The sequence below is a fragment of the Polypterus senegalus genome, chromosome 3 (assembly GCF_016835505.1).
Source record: "Polypterus senegalus isolate Bchr_013 chromosome 3, ASM1683550v1, whole genome shotgun sequence".
Taxonomy (NCBI): domain Eukaryota; kingdom Metazoa; phylum Chordata; class Cladistia; order Polypteriformes; family Polypteridae; genus Polypterus; species Polypterus senegalus.
This window is the reverse complement of record NC_053156.1, coordinates 111,264,517-111,279,838: the sequence shown is the minus strand read 5'-3', so window position 1 is coordinate 111,279,838 and position 15,322 is coordinate 111,264,517. Positions and strand designations below refer to the sequence as shown.

At 40.6% G+C, this 15,322-nt stretch overlaps 1 protein-coding gene across 1 annotated transcript in view; it reads left to right on the top strand.

Moving 5' to 3' along the window:
* The window catches only part of mthfd1l (methylenetetrahydrofolate dehydrogenase (NADP+ dependent) 1 like), a 400,198-nt gene that overhangs the window by 40,841 nt on the left and 344,035 nt on the right, over positions 1-15,322 (top strand). The window contains exon 7 of the mRNA XM_039747812.1: positions 4,538-4,674. Within this exon, the coding sequence (XP_039603746.1) occupies positions 4,538-4,674 (137 nt within the window). The remainder of the gene's footprint in view (positions 1-4,537; positions 4,675-15,322) is intronic.

The window sequence follows — 15,322 nt, the reverse complement described above, 5'->3', positions numbered from 1 at the left end:
TCAGATGCATTACACTAATAAACAATATGCGGTTAGTTTCTGTGTATTTATAAAGCCGCGTCATGAAAATAATGAGTAATCACACAAGAACAGTACCATTGCTTTGACGCTGGGTGCCGCCAGTTTGCAAAACCGGCGGAGAACTTGCGTACGACAAGGCATGAGGTACCGTGGAAAAGTGAGTGGCTTTACGCCAAGTGTAGGTTTTATACATCGCGATTTGAACGTGGAAAAGTTCTTACGCAACATTTCTGTGCGTACGCACCGTTTATACATGAGGCCCCTGGTCCTTACCATGTTCTAAAATTATTTAAATCTAACCTCAGGTGTAAAACATCACACAACAGATTCCACCATGTCATTATTTATTTAACAAAAATGAAGCCAAAATGGAGAAGCCATGTTTGAAATACTAAGTACACGATTCATTCGTTTGTAGAACCAATTTTAGCAGAAATAACTTGAAGTAATCATTTAATATATGACTTTATTAGTCTCTCACATTTTTCCCAATGTTCATTACAACATGGCTTCAGTTCATTGAAGTTTGCTGGCATTCGTTAAGCACAGTTCATTAAGCACAGTTCTTTTAAGGTCCTGCCATAGCATTTCAATTGAGTTGAGGTCTGAACTTTAACTGGGCCATTGTAACATTGTAACAACAACTTCTTTTCTTTTTCAGCCATTCTATTGTAGATATGGTGGTGTGCTTGGGATCATTACCCTGTTGCATGACCCAATTTCAGACAAGTGTTAGCTGTCGGACACATGGCCTCACATTTAATTCTAGACTATTTTGGTATACAGAGTTCATGGTTGACTCAAAAACTGCAAAGTGCCCAGGTCTTGTGGCAACAATAACAAGCCAAAATCATTACGACTCCACCACCTTGCTTGACAGTTGGTATGATGTGTTTGTGCTGATATGTTGTGTTTGGTTTTCACCAAACATGGCAGTGTGCATTGTGGCCAAACAACTCCACTTTGATCTTGTCTGTTCAAAGGACATTGTTCCAGAGGTCTTGTGGATTGTTCAGATGCAAGTTTGCAAACCAAAGCTTTGCTCCCATGTTCTTTTAGAAGTTTAGATTAGAAGATTAGAAGTGGAGAATAAAGCTTGAAGGAAATATATAGTTAAAGTTGAATTTGTTTTGATAGGATGACTGTATCTTATTTTGTATGTATGTTTATCATTAAAAACTGGCATGTAGTGAGCTATATGGTTAATCCTTTATTTTACTTGGAATCTGTGGAAACAAATGTTAGCAAGCAAGTGTCAATGAGTTTTAAATCATGTTGGAAATATTCAAATTATTTTGAGGATGTTTGTTTAGCAATCACAGACATGATGAAAAGGTGGTTGAGGCCTCCAAACAAACCATAAAGGTAGGCCAGGACCCATACTGGCCAGCTCAGAGAACGCTCACCTAGCCCAGGTAATTTGGAGTTATTAAGATGGAGTTACTACTAAGAACTGGTTTCAGCATTGCTAGCCCCAAAAATGGAGAAACTGTTTTAAAAAAATATAAGCTTAAATATTTAAAAATACCTCAAACCATAAATAACTTTGGCTTGTGATGCAAAAGTCAACTTGAATCCTTTATAAATGAAAATGGGAACAGTCAAAAGGCAATACTAAGGCAAACAAGTACCAATGCACAAAAATCCAGAAAACAGAATCAAATGACAGGGAAGGCTCAGCAGTGGTAATATAAAGGTGACCCCATCTCTTGGAGAACCATTCACAAAACAAAAAGAGCATCTGCATATTTAAAGCAACAGTATATAATTACAAACAAAATATAAATCAAATAAAAATATGAAAAATTGTACATTGAAAATAAAAACATCAATTAAATACAAAACAGGGAAAAAAACCTGGCTGAAACATAACAGAGCAGATGGCTTAAGTTAGCAAACCTACTGATAGATAGATAGACACTTTATTAATCCCAAGGGGAAATTCACATACTCCAGCAGCAGCATACTGATCAAAAACAATATTAAGTTAAAGAGTGATACAAAAAGCAGGTATAACAGTCAATAACTTTGTATAATGTTAACGTTTACCCCCCGGGTGGAATTGAAGAGTCGCCTAGTACGTGGGATGAACGATCTCCTCAGTCTGTCAGTGGAGCAGGACAGTGACAGCAGTCTGTCACTGAAGCTACTCCTCTGTCTGGAGATGATCCTATTCAGTGGATGCAGTGGATTCTCCATGATTGACAGGAGCCCCCTGCTCAGCACCCGTCGCTTTGCCACGGATGACAAACTTTCCAGCTCCGTGCCTACAATAGAGCCTGCCTTCCTCACCAGTTTGTCCATGCGTGAGGCGTCCCTCTTCTTTATGCTGCCTCCCCAGCACACCACCGCGTAGAAGAGGGCGTTTGCCACAACCGTCTGATAGAACATCTGCAGCATCTTATTGCAGATGTTAAAAGACGCCAGCCTTCTAAGGAAGTATAGTCGGCTCTGTCCTCTCTTGCACAGAGCATCAGCATTGGCAATCCAGTCCAATTTATCATCCAGCTGCACTCCCAGATATTTATAGGTCTGCACCCTCTGCACACAGTCACATCTGATGATCACGAGGTCCATGAGGGGCCTGGTCCTTCTAAAATCCACCACCAGATCCTTGGTTTTGCTGGTGTTCAGTTGTAGGTAGTTTGAGTCGCACCATTTATCAAAATCCTTGGTTAGGTTCTTATACTCCTCCTCCTGTCCACTCCTGATGCAGCCCTCGATAGCAGTGTCAATAGCGAATAGTTGTACGTGGCAGGACTCCAAGTTGTATTGGAAGTCCGATGTATATAGGCTGAACAGGACCGGAGGAAGCACAGTCCCCTGCGGCACTCCTGTGTTGCTGACCACAATGTCAGACCTGCAGTTCCCAAGACACACATATTGAAGTCATACTGAACAGAGTTAGTCAAAATTTCAACACTATTAAAGTACTTTGCCATAAACTGCATATATAGAAAGTCAAAGCTACTACATATTATTGAATCTTCACATGCTATCGACGTTTCAGTGTGTTTTGATTATGAAATATATTAATTTAAGTCTCACTTTAGTTATTTGTCTTTAAATAATTTCTCATTTTTGTTTAATTAATCATCTACTTTAGTTCTTTGTGATGCTTGTGCAGAAAATATGTCTTATTTAGTTTTGTTAAACTAGAAAAAAATAAAAGCTTCCAGCTTCATTGGAAACCTCGATTTACCTTGGCTAAAAGTAAAATCCTTAGGGAATTAATTGTGTCTTTTATGTCTTTTTTATTAAAAATGAGTCTGGCTTCATTTACCAATCAAGTAGGTTAGCCATCACTCCTGGGTCAATTTTTCTATTGGACATTTGTTATTTGTGAAGCAATTAGAACCACAGTTTAACCTCAAAGGGGGATGAATTAATGCCCTTGGTAATAGGGTTAAAAGGGATTGCTTTTTGTTTTGTGCATAACTAAGCCAGATACATTTTCTACCTGTTTATTATAAATTAGCTGTCCCCCACAGCTTCGTCCGTGTGGAAGTGAAACAGTACAGTGAGGAGGAATCCCTACTCCTGACATTGCGCTTTCCCCTCCCTATTGGCCTGCAGCCTCTGTCTCTGATTAGTATGAATATATTGCTCATGCAAGCGAACTATGATTCTTAGCGTGATGAGAGTCGTAAAATCAACCGGAATGTTCAAGCAAATTCTAGAAAAAAACCCGATCTAAATCCAATAAATAGTTCATTCATGAAAAGCGGGCAGACATATAGACAGACAGATGCTGGATTTTATGTGTATAGAGATTTAACCTTGAATAACAGATGTCCCAGAAACTTTTCATCAGCTTGTAGATAAGTTTTGAATTTCAGTAATATACAGTTATAGTTGTTACAGCATTATCCATCTACACTTAGTGGAACTGTGATTTACTTAATTGTAACACATTTCATGGTTTACTTTTCAATCTGTTTAATTAAAAATCGACAGTTTTGAAGCAAATCACAAACTGGCATTGTCATATTCATGTTTTCATGCTCATTTACATTAAAGCTTGGTGTTTTGATGACATCATTTCAAGTACTTGACATAGCTATGTTGGAGTGGAGTGAAAGCTACAGTGCACTGTCTGTACTTATTGACTTCAGTGTGGTGATATTCTGACTGTGCACACACAAAGCCTCTGTTACTGTGCTTTAGCTTTTAAAACTGCAAGTTCATTGTGGTTTAGCTGTGGCAAAGGTAAAGAACCATTACTCAGCTTTTATCTAAATATAAAACATTTTTACAGGGAAGAGGTTTGCATGCTACTCACACATTTTAAATATTCAGTAAGTCAAAACTTTCTGGTATTTTTAAATACATTATCTTGTATATCCAAACGTGTAATAATTTTAAATGTACAGACTAATGGTAATGGTGGTAATGGGAATCATTTGGAAGCATAGGTATCATGTAATGTAATGTTCCCATAAATGTCTTTTTTTGTTTAGATTATTTGAGTTATCTTTTGAAAGAATGTATATTAAAAGTTAGGTTCTCCTTACAGAGGCATCATTAGTGGGAAAGTCTGTGCTGATAGCAGGAGAGAATGGACCTCTTGAAGCTGCTTTACAGTTTCTCATTCAGAAGAGTGGAGGGGTGGCAGTGAGCTGTCTCTGGAGTGCTAACAACCTACAAAGCCTGGTAGAGTATTATTTATGTATCATTATCTTTTAGATAAAGTCATGGCCATATTTTTATGGAAGTACTAGCAAAATACCCGCGCTTCGCAGCGATGTCGTGTGTTAAAGAAGTTATGAAAAAGAAAAGAAAACATTTTAAAAATAACGTAACATGATTGTCAAAGTAATTGTTTTGTGTATTTGGCGGCAGCGTCACGAAGTTGTTTTCGTCTAGCTGCATCAGAAAATGTACCACACGCCTGACCGCCTCCTTTTACTGTTTTCTCACAGCTTGGATTGCTGCTGTCATAATGGGTTTGAGTCTACTGTGTATATATATATATATATATATATATATATATATATATATATATATATATATACTGTATATATATATATATATATATATATATATAGTCACGCTTGGGTCACAGATTTGCACAGAGACACAGGAGGTCGTAGAAACAAGAAGGATTTTTATTCAAACACTGCAAACACATGAGCTTAAACGTGCTCCATGACAAGTCAGAGATGACAGTTCCGCTAGGAGCAGAGAGAGATAAAAGCAAACAATCAATTCCAAACTGACAGGCGCTGCAAGGCTTATAAGTCGGAGTACCGCACGAGGCTTGTATTACGCGTTATAGTGCAAGGATAAGGAGCAATGTGAGTGGTAGTCAGTGTTTCAGGGTTTGTGGTTTTCCCAGGGCGTCTGTCTCTATTTGGGGTGCGATCAGCCCTCCAGCTCACACCCTCCCCTCAGCTTTATTCACATTCCTGTGAATCAAGCGACTCTCTGTACCAGGTTCATTTAGTCGTGATAATACGTCTGCGTTGATGTTCAGAACCTGGTCGGTGCTTTACTGTGAAACTGTAAGGTTGTAAACCCAGAAACCATCTCATTAGAGGAGAGTTTGTATCTTTCTGTCGGTACAACCACTGAAGTGGAGCATGATCAGTTACCAAAGTGAAGTTTCGTCCCCACAAGTAATAGTGAAGCGCTTCCACAGCCCACCTAATTGCCAAGCATTCTTTCTCAATTGTAGAATAATTGCGTTCCCTAGGAAGTAATTTCCTACTCAAATATGTGATTGGATGTTCTTCTCCATCAAAAATTTGTGACAGGACTGCCACACCAAATGCACTTGCGTCTGTTTGCAAGATAAAATCTTTTGTGAAATCCGGGTTCCTTAGAACCGGGTAAGAAGACAATGCTTTTTTTAAATCGTTGAAAGAACGTTCGCAATTTTCTGTCCACAGATAGGTCGGTTTTTCTGCCTCTAGTAAGTTCTGTAAGAGGAGCAGCTCTATGTGCAAAATTTGGAATGAATTTTCTGTAGTAACCAGCAGTCCCAGAAAGCGTACTTGTTTCTGTGTCTCAGGTCTCGGGTAAACAAGCATTTCTTCTATTTTCCTTAATTGTGGCCTAAGTAAACCCTTGCCCATAGAATAGCCTAAGTAATGAGTCTCGGACATGCCTAGTTTACATTTCTTAGGGTTAGCAGTAAGGCCAGCCTGTCTCAAGCTTTCAAGAACGGCTTGAAGCCGCTCTAAGTGTGTTTTCCAATCATTGCTAAAAATCACGACATCGTCAAGGTATGCCCCGGAATATTCAGAATGAGGACGTAGGATCTGATCCATCATACGCTGAAAAGTTAGAGGTGCCCTGTGAAGACCAAACGGAGTCTTGTAAATTCATAGAGTCCGTCAGGAGTCGCAAATGCCGTTTTCTCACAACTGCTAGCCTCTAAAGGCACCTGCCAATAGCCTTTCGTGAGATCTAGCGTGGAGATATAGCTCGCCTGACCCAGTTTTTCCAACAGTTCATCGACACGGGGCATGGGATAAGCATCAATTTAGAGACCTTATTCAAGCGTCTGAAATCGATACAGAACCGAACCGAACCGTCTTGCTTTGGGACTAATACGACTGGGCTGCACCAGTCACTTTACTTTCACGAATTACACCCAGTGTCAGCATCTTTTTACCTCTTCACAAGACAATATTTGCGCTTCCGTATCCGAACGGCCATCTGTCGCGAACATCAGGTCAGTGGTAATTTTATGTTTTGTAATGTTAGTCTTGCCTGGTAAATCTGAAAAGACATCAGTGTTCCGTTCTATCAAAGATAACAGTTCTGTCTTTTGCGTGTCAGTAAGATCGTTACCAATGGTAACATCGGTCTGAGAAACAGCAGCCAAGGAAGTGTTAACCTCTTGTCGGTCGTGCCATTCCTTCAAGAGGTTAATGTGTAAAATCTGGAATGGTTTGCGCCGGCCTGGTATTCTAACCTTGTAATTTACCGGACTCATACGCTCCTCAATAATGGCAGGGCCCTGCCATTTAGCTAAGAATTTGTGTGGATCCGAGGGAACCAGTACCAAAACACGATCGCCAGGTTTGAACTCACGGAGCTTGCTGCGCCTATCGTAAAGACGCTTCTGAGTTTCCTGTTCTCGTTGTTGGTGTTCCACAGCAATAGAGGAAAGCATAGAAATTCTGTCTTGCAACGAAATTAGTCGATCTGCAAAGCTTGGACTCTTAGCTGCTCTCTCGTTTCCCTATCCATTCCTCACTTACCACATCCAGGATGCCTCGCGCGCCTGCCGAATAACAACTCAAGGGACTCAAGCCAGTGGACGCCTGTGGTGATTCTCGCACACATACAAAACAAAAGGTAGGACAGTGTTCCATGTTGTGGGATCATTATGAGCAACTCGCCTGATCATCTGTTTCAATGTTTTGTTAAATCGCCGGTTAAACCATTCGTTTGAGGATGGTAAACAGTAGTACTCAATTTCTTAATAGCAAAGCTGTCACACAATTGTTTCATCACGAGAAGTGAAAGGTGTGCCTGATCAGTTAAGATTTCTCTAGGGATACCAATACAGTAAAAGTTTCACATAGTGCTTTGGCTACAGCCAAGAGTTGGCCTTTTCAGCGCAATCATTTCTGGATATCGTGTCGCATAATCAACCAACACCAGCAAATATTGGTACCCATCCTTAGTCTTAGGTAATGGTCCCACAATATCTAATCCCACACGCTGAAAGGGAACTTCCAATATGGGCATAGGACAAAGGGGAGCCCGAGGAGGCTTATAAGCAGAGACGATCTGGCAGTCTGGACATGAAGTACAAAATCGTTCAACATCTTTTCCCATATTAAGCCAATAAAATCGTTTTGATAACCGGTCTCTAGTTTTGTCGGCACCGAGGTGCCCCCCCAAGATGTGTGAATGTGCCAGATGCAAAACAGTTTCCCTATGTGCTTCAGGTACCACCAGTTGTTCAATAAATTCCCCCTCCAAATGATCTGAGATCACTCTGAAAAGGCAACCGTCCTTTTCTATAAAGTGTGGGGTTTTCACACCCCCGGAATTACGCTCTTGGTAATAAGAGTCATGAGCAGGGCGAGCCTCTTTAAATGCATATTCTAATGAGCTATCAGTATGCTGCAAACGCACAAAATCTGATTGTTCGTTAACGCTGGTTTGTGTTCGAGGCGTGTGCAATCTGGGAAGATGTAGAAGGACCAGCCCATTCTGGAAGATTGTCGGGGTGACCTCCTCCGTCTCGCTGGAGAGATCGGGTTCAATATCTAAGTTGGGCTCTAGATTTTCCCGCCGCTACCAGTTCTTCGTCTTTGTTTCTTCTTCTTCTCCCCCACTAAGTTCATTAGTGGACTGGACTACTGGTCCCTTACATTTATTAATCAGTTTCGAAAAAGGGCATTTCTCCGTCCTATGAGTAATGGCCAAGGGCACGAGTCTGAAACGGCAGACCAAACCTTAAAGTGGCGACCCTATAAGTTAAAGGAAGAAGTAAAGTCTGATAATCTTTAACATCACCATGTACACAGCGTATTTTTACAGTCTCACAGTCTCTAAGGCATTGTTCATTAAGACAGTCTCGTCTCACAATACAAAGGTCACTTCCCAAGTCTAACAATGCTGAGATTTCTCTGCCCCAATTTCACCGGGATCAACAAGCCATCTTTTCCATCCGGATATGTAATAGTTGAGCAACAAATCTCGCCAGTCCAATCTCCATTGAATGAGCTGGAGACAAGCGACATTCTCTTGCCAAATGGCCGATTGATCACACGGAAACATCTACAGTCGGCTCCGTTTCGAAATATCCTCTGCACCCACGCCGACGTGCTCTGTAGTGTCCACGGTTTCTCGCCGCTGTTGCCGCTGTCTCCCCAGAAACAGGCGCCCATCTACGACTGGATTTCCGGGTCCTACCTGACCCCATTAGATTTTCAGGTCAAGCAGCTTGTCGATCGAAGCGACGAGAATGTCCTGGACGCTCGCTCACAGGTTGCGAAGCAGCACGAAATCCACCGCTCTTTCTCCAAGCGGACTGTGAACCCTCTAATCGTCTGGACATAATCGTTAATGATTTAATATCATGGCGTAGAAATTCATCTCAAGAACTTCAGGTATGCCGCCAGTAATATATTCACAACAACTGTTTCCATCACGTCTCCTTCAAACCAGCAGTGCACTTTATGTATCAAATCTTGAATTTGCGCACGGATTGGGTCATCCATGTTTAGTTTCCAGTCTTTAAGTGCATAAGTTTTAGACCTCTGAAATAAGTCTTGCGGCATCCATCTGTGCAACCACTCTGGTACCACTTGTCACGCTTGGGTCACAGATTTGCACAGAGACACAGGAGGTCGTAGAAAAAGAAGGATTTTTATTCAAACACTGCAAACACATGAGCTTAAACGTGCTCCATGACAAGTCAGAGATGACAGTTCCGCTAGGAGCAGAGAGAGATAAAAGCAAACAATCAATTCCAAAACTGACAGGCACTGCGCAAGGCTTATAAGTTGGCGGAGTACCGCGCGAGGCTTGTATTACGCGCTATAGTGCAAGGATAAGGAACAATGTGAGGGTGGTAGTCAGTGTTTTAGAGTTTGTGGTTTTCCCAGGGGCGTCTGTATCTATTTGGGGTGCGATTAACCCTCCAGCTCACTATATATATATATATATATATACACATACACACACACATACATATCTTCATATCTATATACATATATACATATCTACATATACACATATATATATACCTGTATACATACCTATCTACATCATATATACACATACATACATACATATATATATATATATATATATATATATATATATATATATATATATATATATATATATATATATATATATATATATATATATACACATACATACAAACATACACACAGGTATATATATGTGTATATATATGTATGTGTCTATATGTGTGTGTATAGCTTTGGTCACTGAGTGCAAGGGAAAAATAATAAAATGTAGTCTATAAGTTATTAAACAGTAAAACATTAACGTTTTAAGAAGTACAGGTACATTGAGCACTACTGGAGTGGTTGCGGGTAAACTACATTTTAAAGATGGTGTAACAGCACAGGTAAGTAGTACTAACAGCAGCTAAAATGTATATGGATCATCTCTCGGTAGTTGATCCCTTTTGAAAGGCGCTACACGACAGCTGTGGAATAGAAATTACATTTTCTATGTGAACGTCCAAATTTCTGCCTCTGGTAATGTGCCTTACTGGCATTTAAAGATAATTAGTTTTGTGTCCTCTGCAGTGTTAAGAGAGAAAGGCTTTGGTTTGGGATAAAAGGAAAAAAGGTGTAAAGAAAGGAAACTTTCCTTTTTCTTTTATATAGTATAGAGAGATGTGTTCGCTGACGATATGAGCGCCTTTTGGGGACAGTCGCGGTGGGTCTTGTGTAGACTGGTGAGACGTCCCTGCCATTAATCGGCTGTGATGGCACTGTCAGTCCTCCATTCCTGTGCGTGTCTTCATAATCCGAGCTGACGACCTCATAATCGTATACGTGCAAAAGAAAGTGCGAATCGCCTTAATATTAATTTGCCGCAGTGTAGAAAAGGGGTCCCGTGTTTGCACTTGTCTGGGCTATAGCTCAGGGGGAGGATGAAAAAAATTAAAAGTGCTCACTTTGACTTAAAAGGCCGGCATAGCTATGCGCACGCGCCGGCTGCTCGACTTTCGCTGGGCAGGAGATCCCATTTTTTGCAGACTCGTTCTTGTGATCAAAAGTCTCAGCGCTCTTTGGAGGTCATTCATTCATATATATATATATACTGCTCAAAAGAATTAAAGTAACACTTTTTAATCAGAGTATAGCATAAAGTCAATGAAACTTATGGGATATTAATCTGGTCAGTTAAGTAGCAGAGGGGGTTGTTAATCAGTTTCAGCTGCTGTGGTGTTAATGAAATTAACAACAGATGCACTAGAGGGGCAACAATGAGATGACCCCCAAAACGGGAATGGTTAAACAGGTGGAGGCCACTGACATTTTTCCCTCCTCATCTTTTCTGACTGTTTCTTCACTAGTTTTGCATTTGGCTACAGCCAGTGTCACTACTGGTAGCATGAGGCAATACCTGGACCCTACAGAGGTTGCACAGGTAGTCCAACTTCTCCAGGATGGCACATCAATACGTGTCATTGCCAGAAGGTTTGCTGTGTCTCCCTGCACAGTCTCAAGGGCATGGAGGAGATTCTAGGAGACAAGCAGTTACTCTAGGAGAGCTGGAGAGAAGGTCCATAACCCATCAGCATGACCAGTATCTGCTCCTTTGGGCAAGGAGGAACAGGATGAGCACTGCAAGAGCCTTACAAAATGACCTCCAGCAGGCCACTGGTGTGAATGTCTCTGACCAAACAACCAGAAAGACTTCATGAGGGTGACCCAAGGGCCCCATGTCCTCTAATGGGCCCTGAGCTCACTGCCCAGCAGCATGCAGCTCGATTGGCATTCGCCATAGAATACCAGAATTGGCAGATGCACCACTGGTGCCCTGTGCTTTTTACAGATGAGAGCAGGTTCACCCTGAGCACATGACAGAAGTGAAAGAGTCTGGAGAAGCCATGGAGAACATTATGCTGCCTGTAACATCATTCAGCATGAGCATTTTGGTGGTGGGTTAATGATTGGGGAGGTATATCCATGGAGGGTCACACAGACCGCTACAGGCTTGACAAAGGCACCTTGGCTGCCATTAGGTATCAGGATGAAATCCTTGGACCCATTGTCAGACCCTATGCTGGTACAGTGGCTCCTGGTGCACGACAATTCCTGGCCTCATGTGGTGAGAGTATGCAGGCAGTTCCTGGAGGATGAAGGAATTGATACCATTGACTGGCCACCACACTTTCCTGACCTAAATCCAATAGAACACCTCTGGGACATTGTTTTGGTCCATCCAATGCCACCAGGTTGCACCTCAGACTGTCCAGGAGCTCAGTGATGCCCTGGTCCAGATCTGGGAGGAGATCCCCCACAACACCATCTGTCATCTCATTAGAAGCATGCACCGATGTTGTCAGGCATGTATACAAGAACACAGGGGCCATACAAAGTGCTGCGTACAATTTTGAGTTGCTGCAATAAAATTTTGCCAAAATGGACTAGCCTGCCACATAATTTTTTCACTCTGATTTTGGGGCGTCTTTGAATTCAGGGCTCTGTAGGTTGATCATTTTCATTTCCATCAAACGATGTGGCATCCTTTCGCTCCTAACACATTACCCAGTCTATATCAGTATAGATAACCAGGAGGATTTCTTTTTCCCATTGAGATCTGATGTGTTTTCAAAGTGTTCCTTTAATTTTTTTGAGCAGTTTATATATATATATATATATATATATATATAGCAAAATACCAGCGCCTCGCAGTGGAGAAGTAGTGTGTTAAAGAAGTAATGAAAAAGAAAAAGAAACATTTTAATAATAATGTAACATGATTGACATTGTCATGAGTGTTGCTGTCATATGTATGCCTGCCTGAATAAGTCAACCTCGCTTCGCTCTTACTTTTTTACCGTTCATTTAATCATGGCTAGTGGCGGAAAAATAATTAAATGGAAGGAGGATTACACTGAGTATGGCTTTACCAAAACAATTATTGATGGCGAATCGATTATTCATAAAGCTTGAATTGGTGATCTGTTTTTCTGTGTTAACCTCATATTTTTTCATACTTCTTCTCAAACCAAGGGGGTGCGAGGGTAAAATGAATCGAGAAGAAAAGGAAACATTTTAAAAATAACGTAACACGATTGTCAATGTAACCTTTTGTAAGTAGTGCCTGGAGGATTCAGTGTGGAGAAACTCTAGAGACAGTGTGTGTATTAACTTGTGGATTTTTCTGTGAGTATTTGGTGGCAGTGTGACGAAGTTGCTTCGTTAGCCGCGGAGCTCAGCTCAGAGCGAAATGAGGTGAATGGGAGGGGAGAGGATGACGTCACTCCTCCACCCGCCTTAACTGTCAATCCTCCCACAAACATAGTCTCTCGGAATTTGCATAAGCACAGCCTTTGACCAGCAATTTTAACTTAGTTAGAAAGTGATCAAAACTGTCGTTTATACCCTGCGTCCTCTCATTAAACTTGTATCCCGCATTAGCCGTGGGCATGACAAACGCCAGCGACAGCCTGTCTATGAACTTAATTTAAACTTAAGTTTTACACCGTTCTTTGTTTCTGAAGTAGCTGCAGGCATGAATATGCTTGTACAGTATGTGTCACTCGCTCGCTTCTTATTGTTTCGCTGCCTTCTCAATTGTATAAGGCATGTTTTCTTCAGCGCTTTTTGGAGCTCTTCCTGGTTTTCTACGTAATGTGTTGACAGTCAGTTCACGTGATTACGTGGGAGGCGTGATGATGTCACACGAAACTCCGCCCCCCACGGCCATCGAGCTCAACTCCATTACATTATATGGAGAAAAATAGCTTCGATTTATGACCATTACACGTAGAGTTTCGAAATGAAACCTGCCCAACTTTTGTAAGTAAGCTGTAAGGAATGAGCCTGCCAAATGTCAGCCTTCTACCTACACGGGAAGTTGGAGAATTAGTGATGAGTCAGTGAGTCAGTGAGTCAGTCAGTCAGTCAGTGAGGGCTTTGACTTTTATTAGTATAGATTTGTGTAAGTATTATTATAATTTATACAGTATTACAATTGAAACTGAAACCTTATCTTTCAGATCAAACTTCACAGAGATTTATTTAGGATAACATATATTTGAAATGAACTACTATAAATATAGGTGTTTTCAGTATGGCATTTGTTAAAGAAACAAAAGATAACCTGAAACCAAGCGCAGTACATTTGAATGGATTATAACAATTTTCTACATTTTACTGTTGAAAAGCACATAGCAGCTTTATCTGCATTTCTCATCATTATGTTCAATTACACACTACAGAGCAACCATCAAGAAAGACTGAATTGCTTTCACAATCCAGAACCATATGATTTGTGGGTATTCATAATTATTCATATATAATTTTGTTTTTTTCTGATCCCACACTTTAATAGTAAGCTTTACCAATTTTACAAGCTAAAATGTATCAAAAACAAATTACAAATGTAGGTGTTGTTTGTGCATATATCTTTAGATTTATTTGGTAATTTCAACAGAATACAACACAGGAAATGTGCAGAAAGACAAAGGAATTTTAAGGAAGGGTCACTGACAGAATGCAAAAATGTCAATTTGAGAAATTGTAAATCATGGATTTGAGTGGTGGGACTGAAAGAGTTTACTTCAACTACATTTTGAAATAGACCATATAACATATTAGTTCTCAAAAGTTGTTCTTCAAAACACATGCTATGTTTAGAAGGCCTTTGTACCCATATGATTAAGAGAAATATTATGTTCTTATCTCTGTTATTACAAGAAAACAATGAACATGTGAAACTTTATTGATTAAGGTTTTTTTAATATTTAGCTAGGATTAACATTCCTAGATTATATAAATCTTTAGGATTAAGATTTATTTTATAAAAAAATAATATGGTTGCATAATGTCAGTATTATTTTATGGAAATGTCCTATATGTGCATGTATTATGATGCCAGTCTTTTTTTAAATGAAGAAAAATGGTCAATTAGGATTTATTAGCATTGGAATTGATTTACTGTAAGGAAATATTCCCGGGGGCGGCACGGTGGCGCAGTGGTGGCGCTGCTGCCTCGCAGTTAGGAGACCCGGGTTCACTTCCCAGATCCTCCCTTTGTGGAGTTTACATGTTCTCCCTGTGTCTGCATGGGTTTCCTCCGGGTACTTTGGTTTCGTCCCACAGTCCAAAGACATGCAGGTTAGGTGAATTGGCGATTCTAAATTGTCCCTAGTGTGTTTGGGTGTGTGTCTATGTGTGTGCGCGCGCACCCTGCGTTGGGCTGGCACCCTGCCTGGAGTTTGTTTCCTACCTTGCGCCCTGTGCTGGCTGGGATTGGCTCCAGCAGACCCCTGTGACCCTGTAGTTAGGATATAACGGGTTGGATAATGGATTGATGGAAATATTCCCGGATTTCGTTAGTTTATATATCTGTTGATACTGTGGAAGACGAGAAAGACACTGCTGACTCCCCTGCGCAATTCTTAAACTATTTCAAAGTTTCTCTATATATGTTTGTATGTCTGCAAGATCTACAGTACAGTATTATTAATATGCAAAATACTGCCTTGAACGTTGAAACCATACATTTGCATGCATAAACCACTAGAGGGAAGCAAAATGCTGCACTTATTCTGTTCTACTGCGAGTTTTAATCTCTTTAAAATACAAGTTATAAAACAGAATTTGTGTTCTTT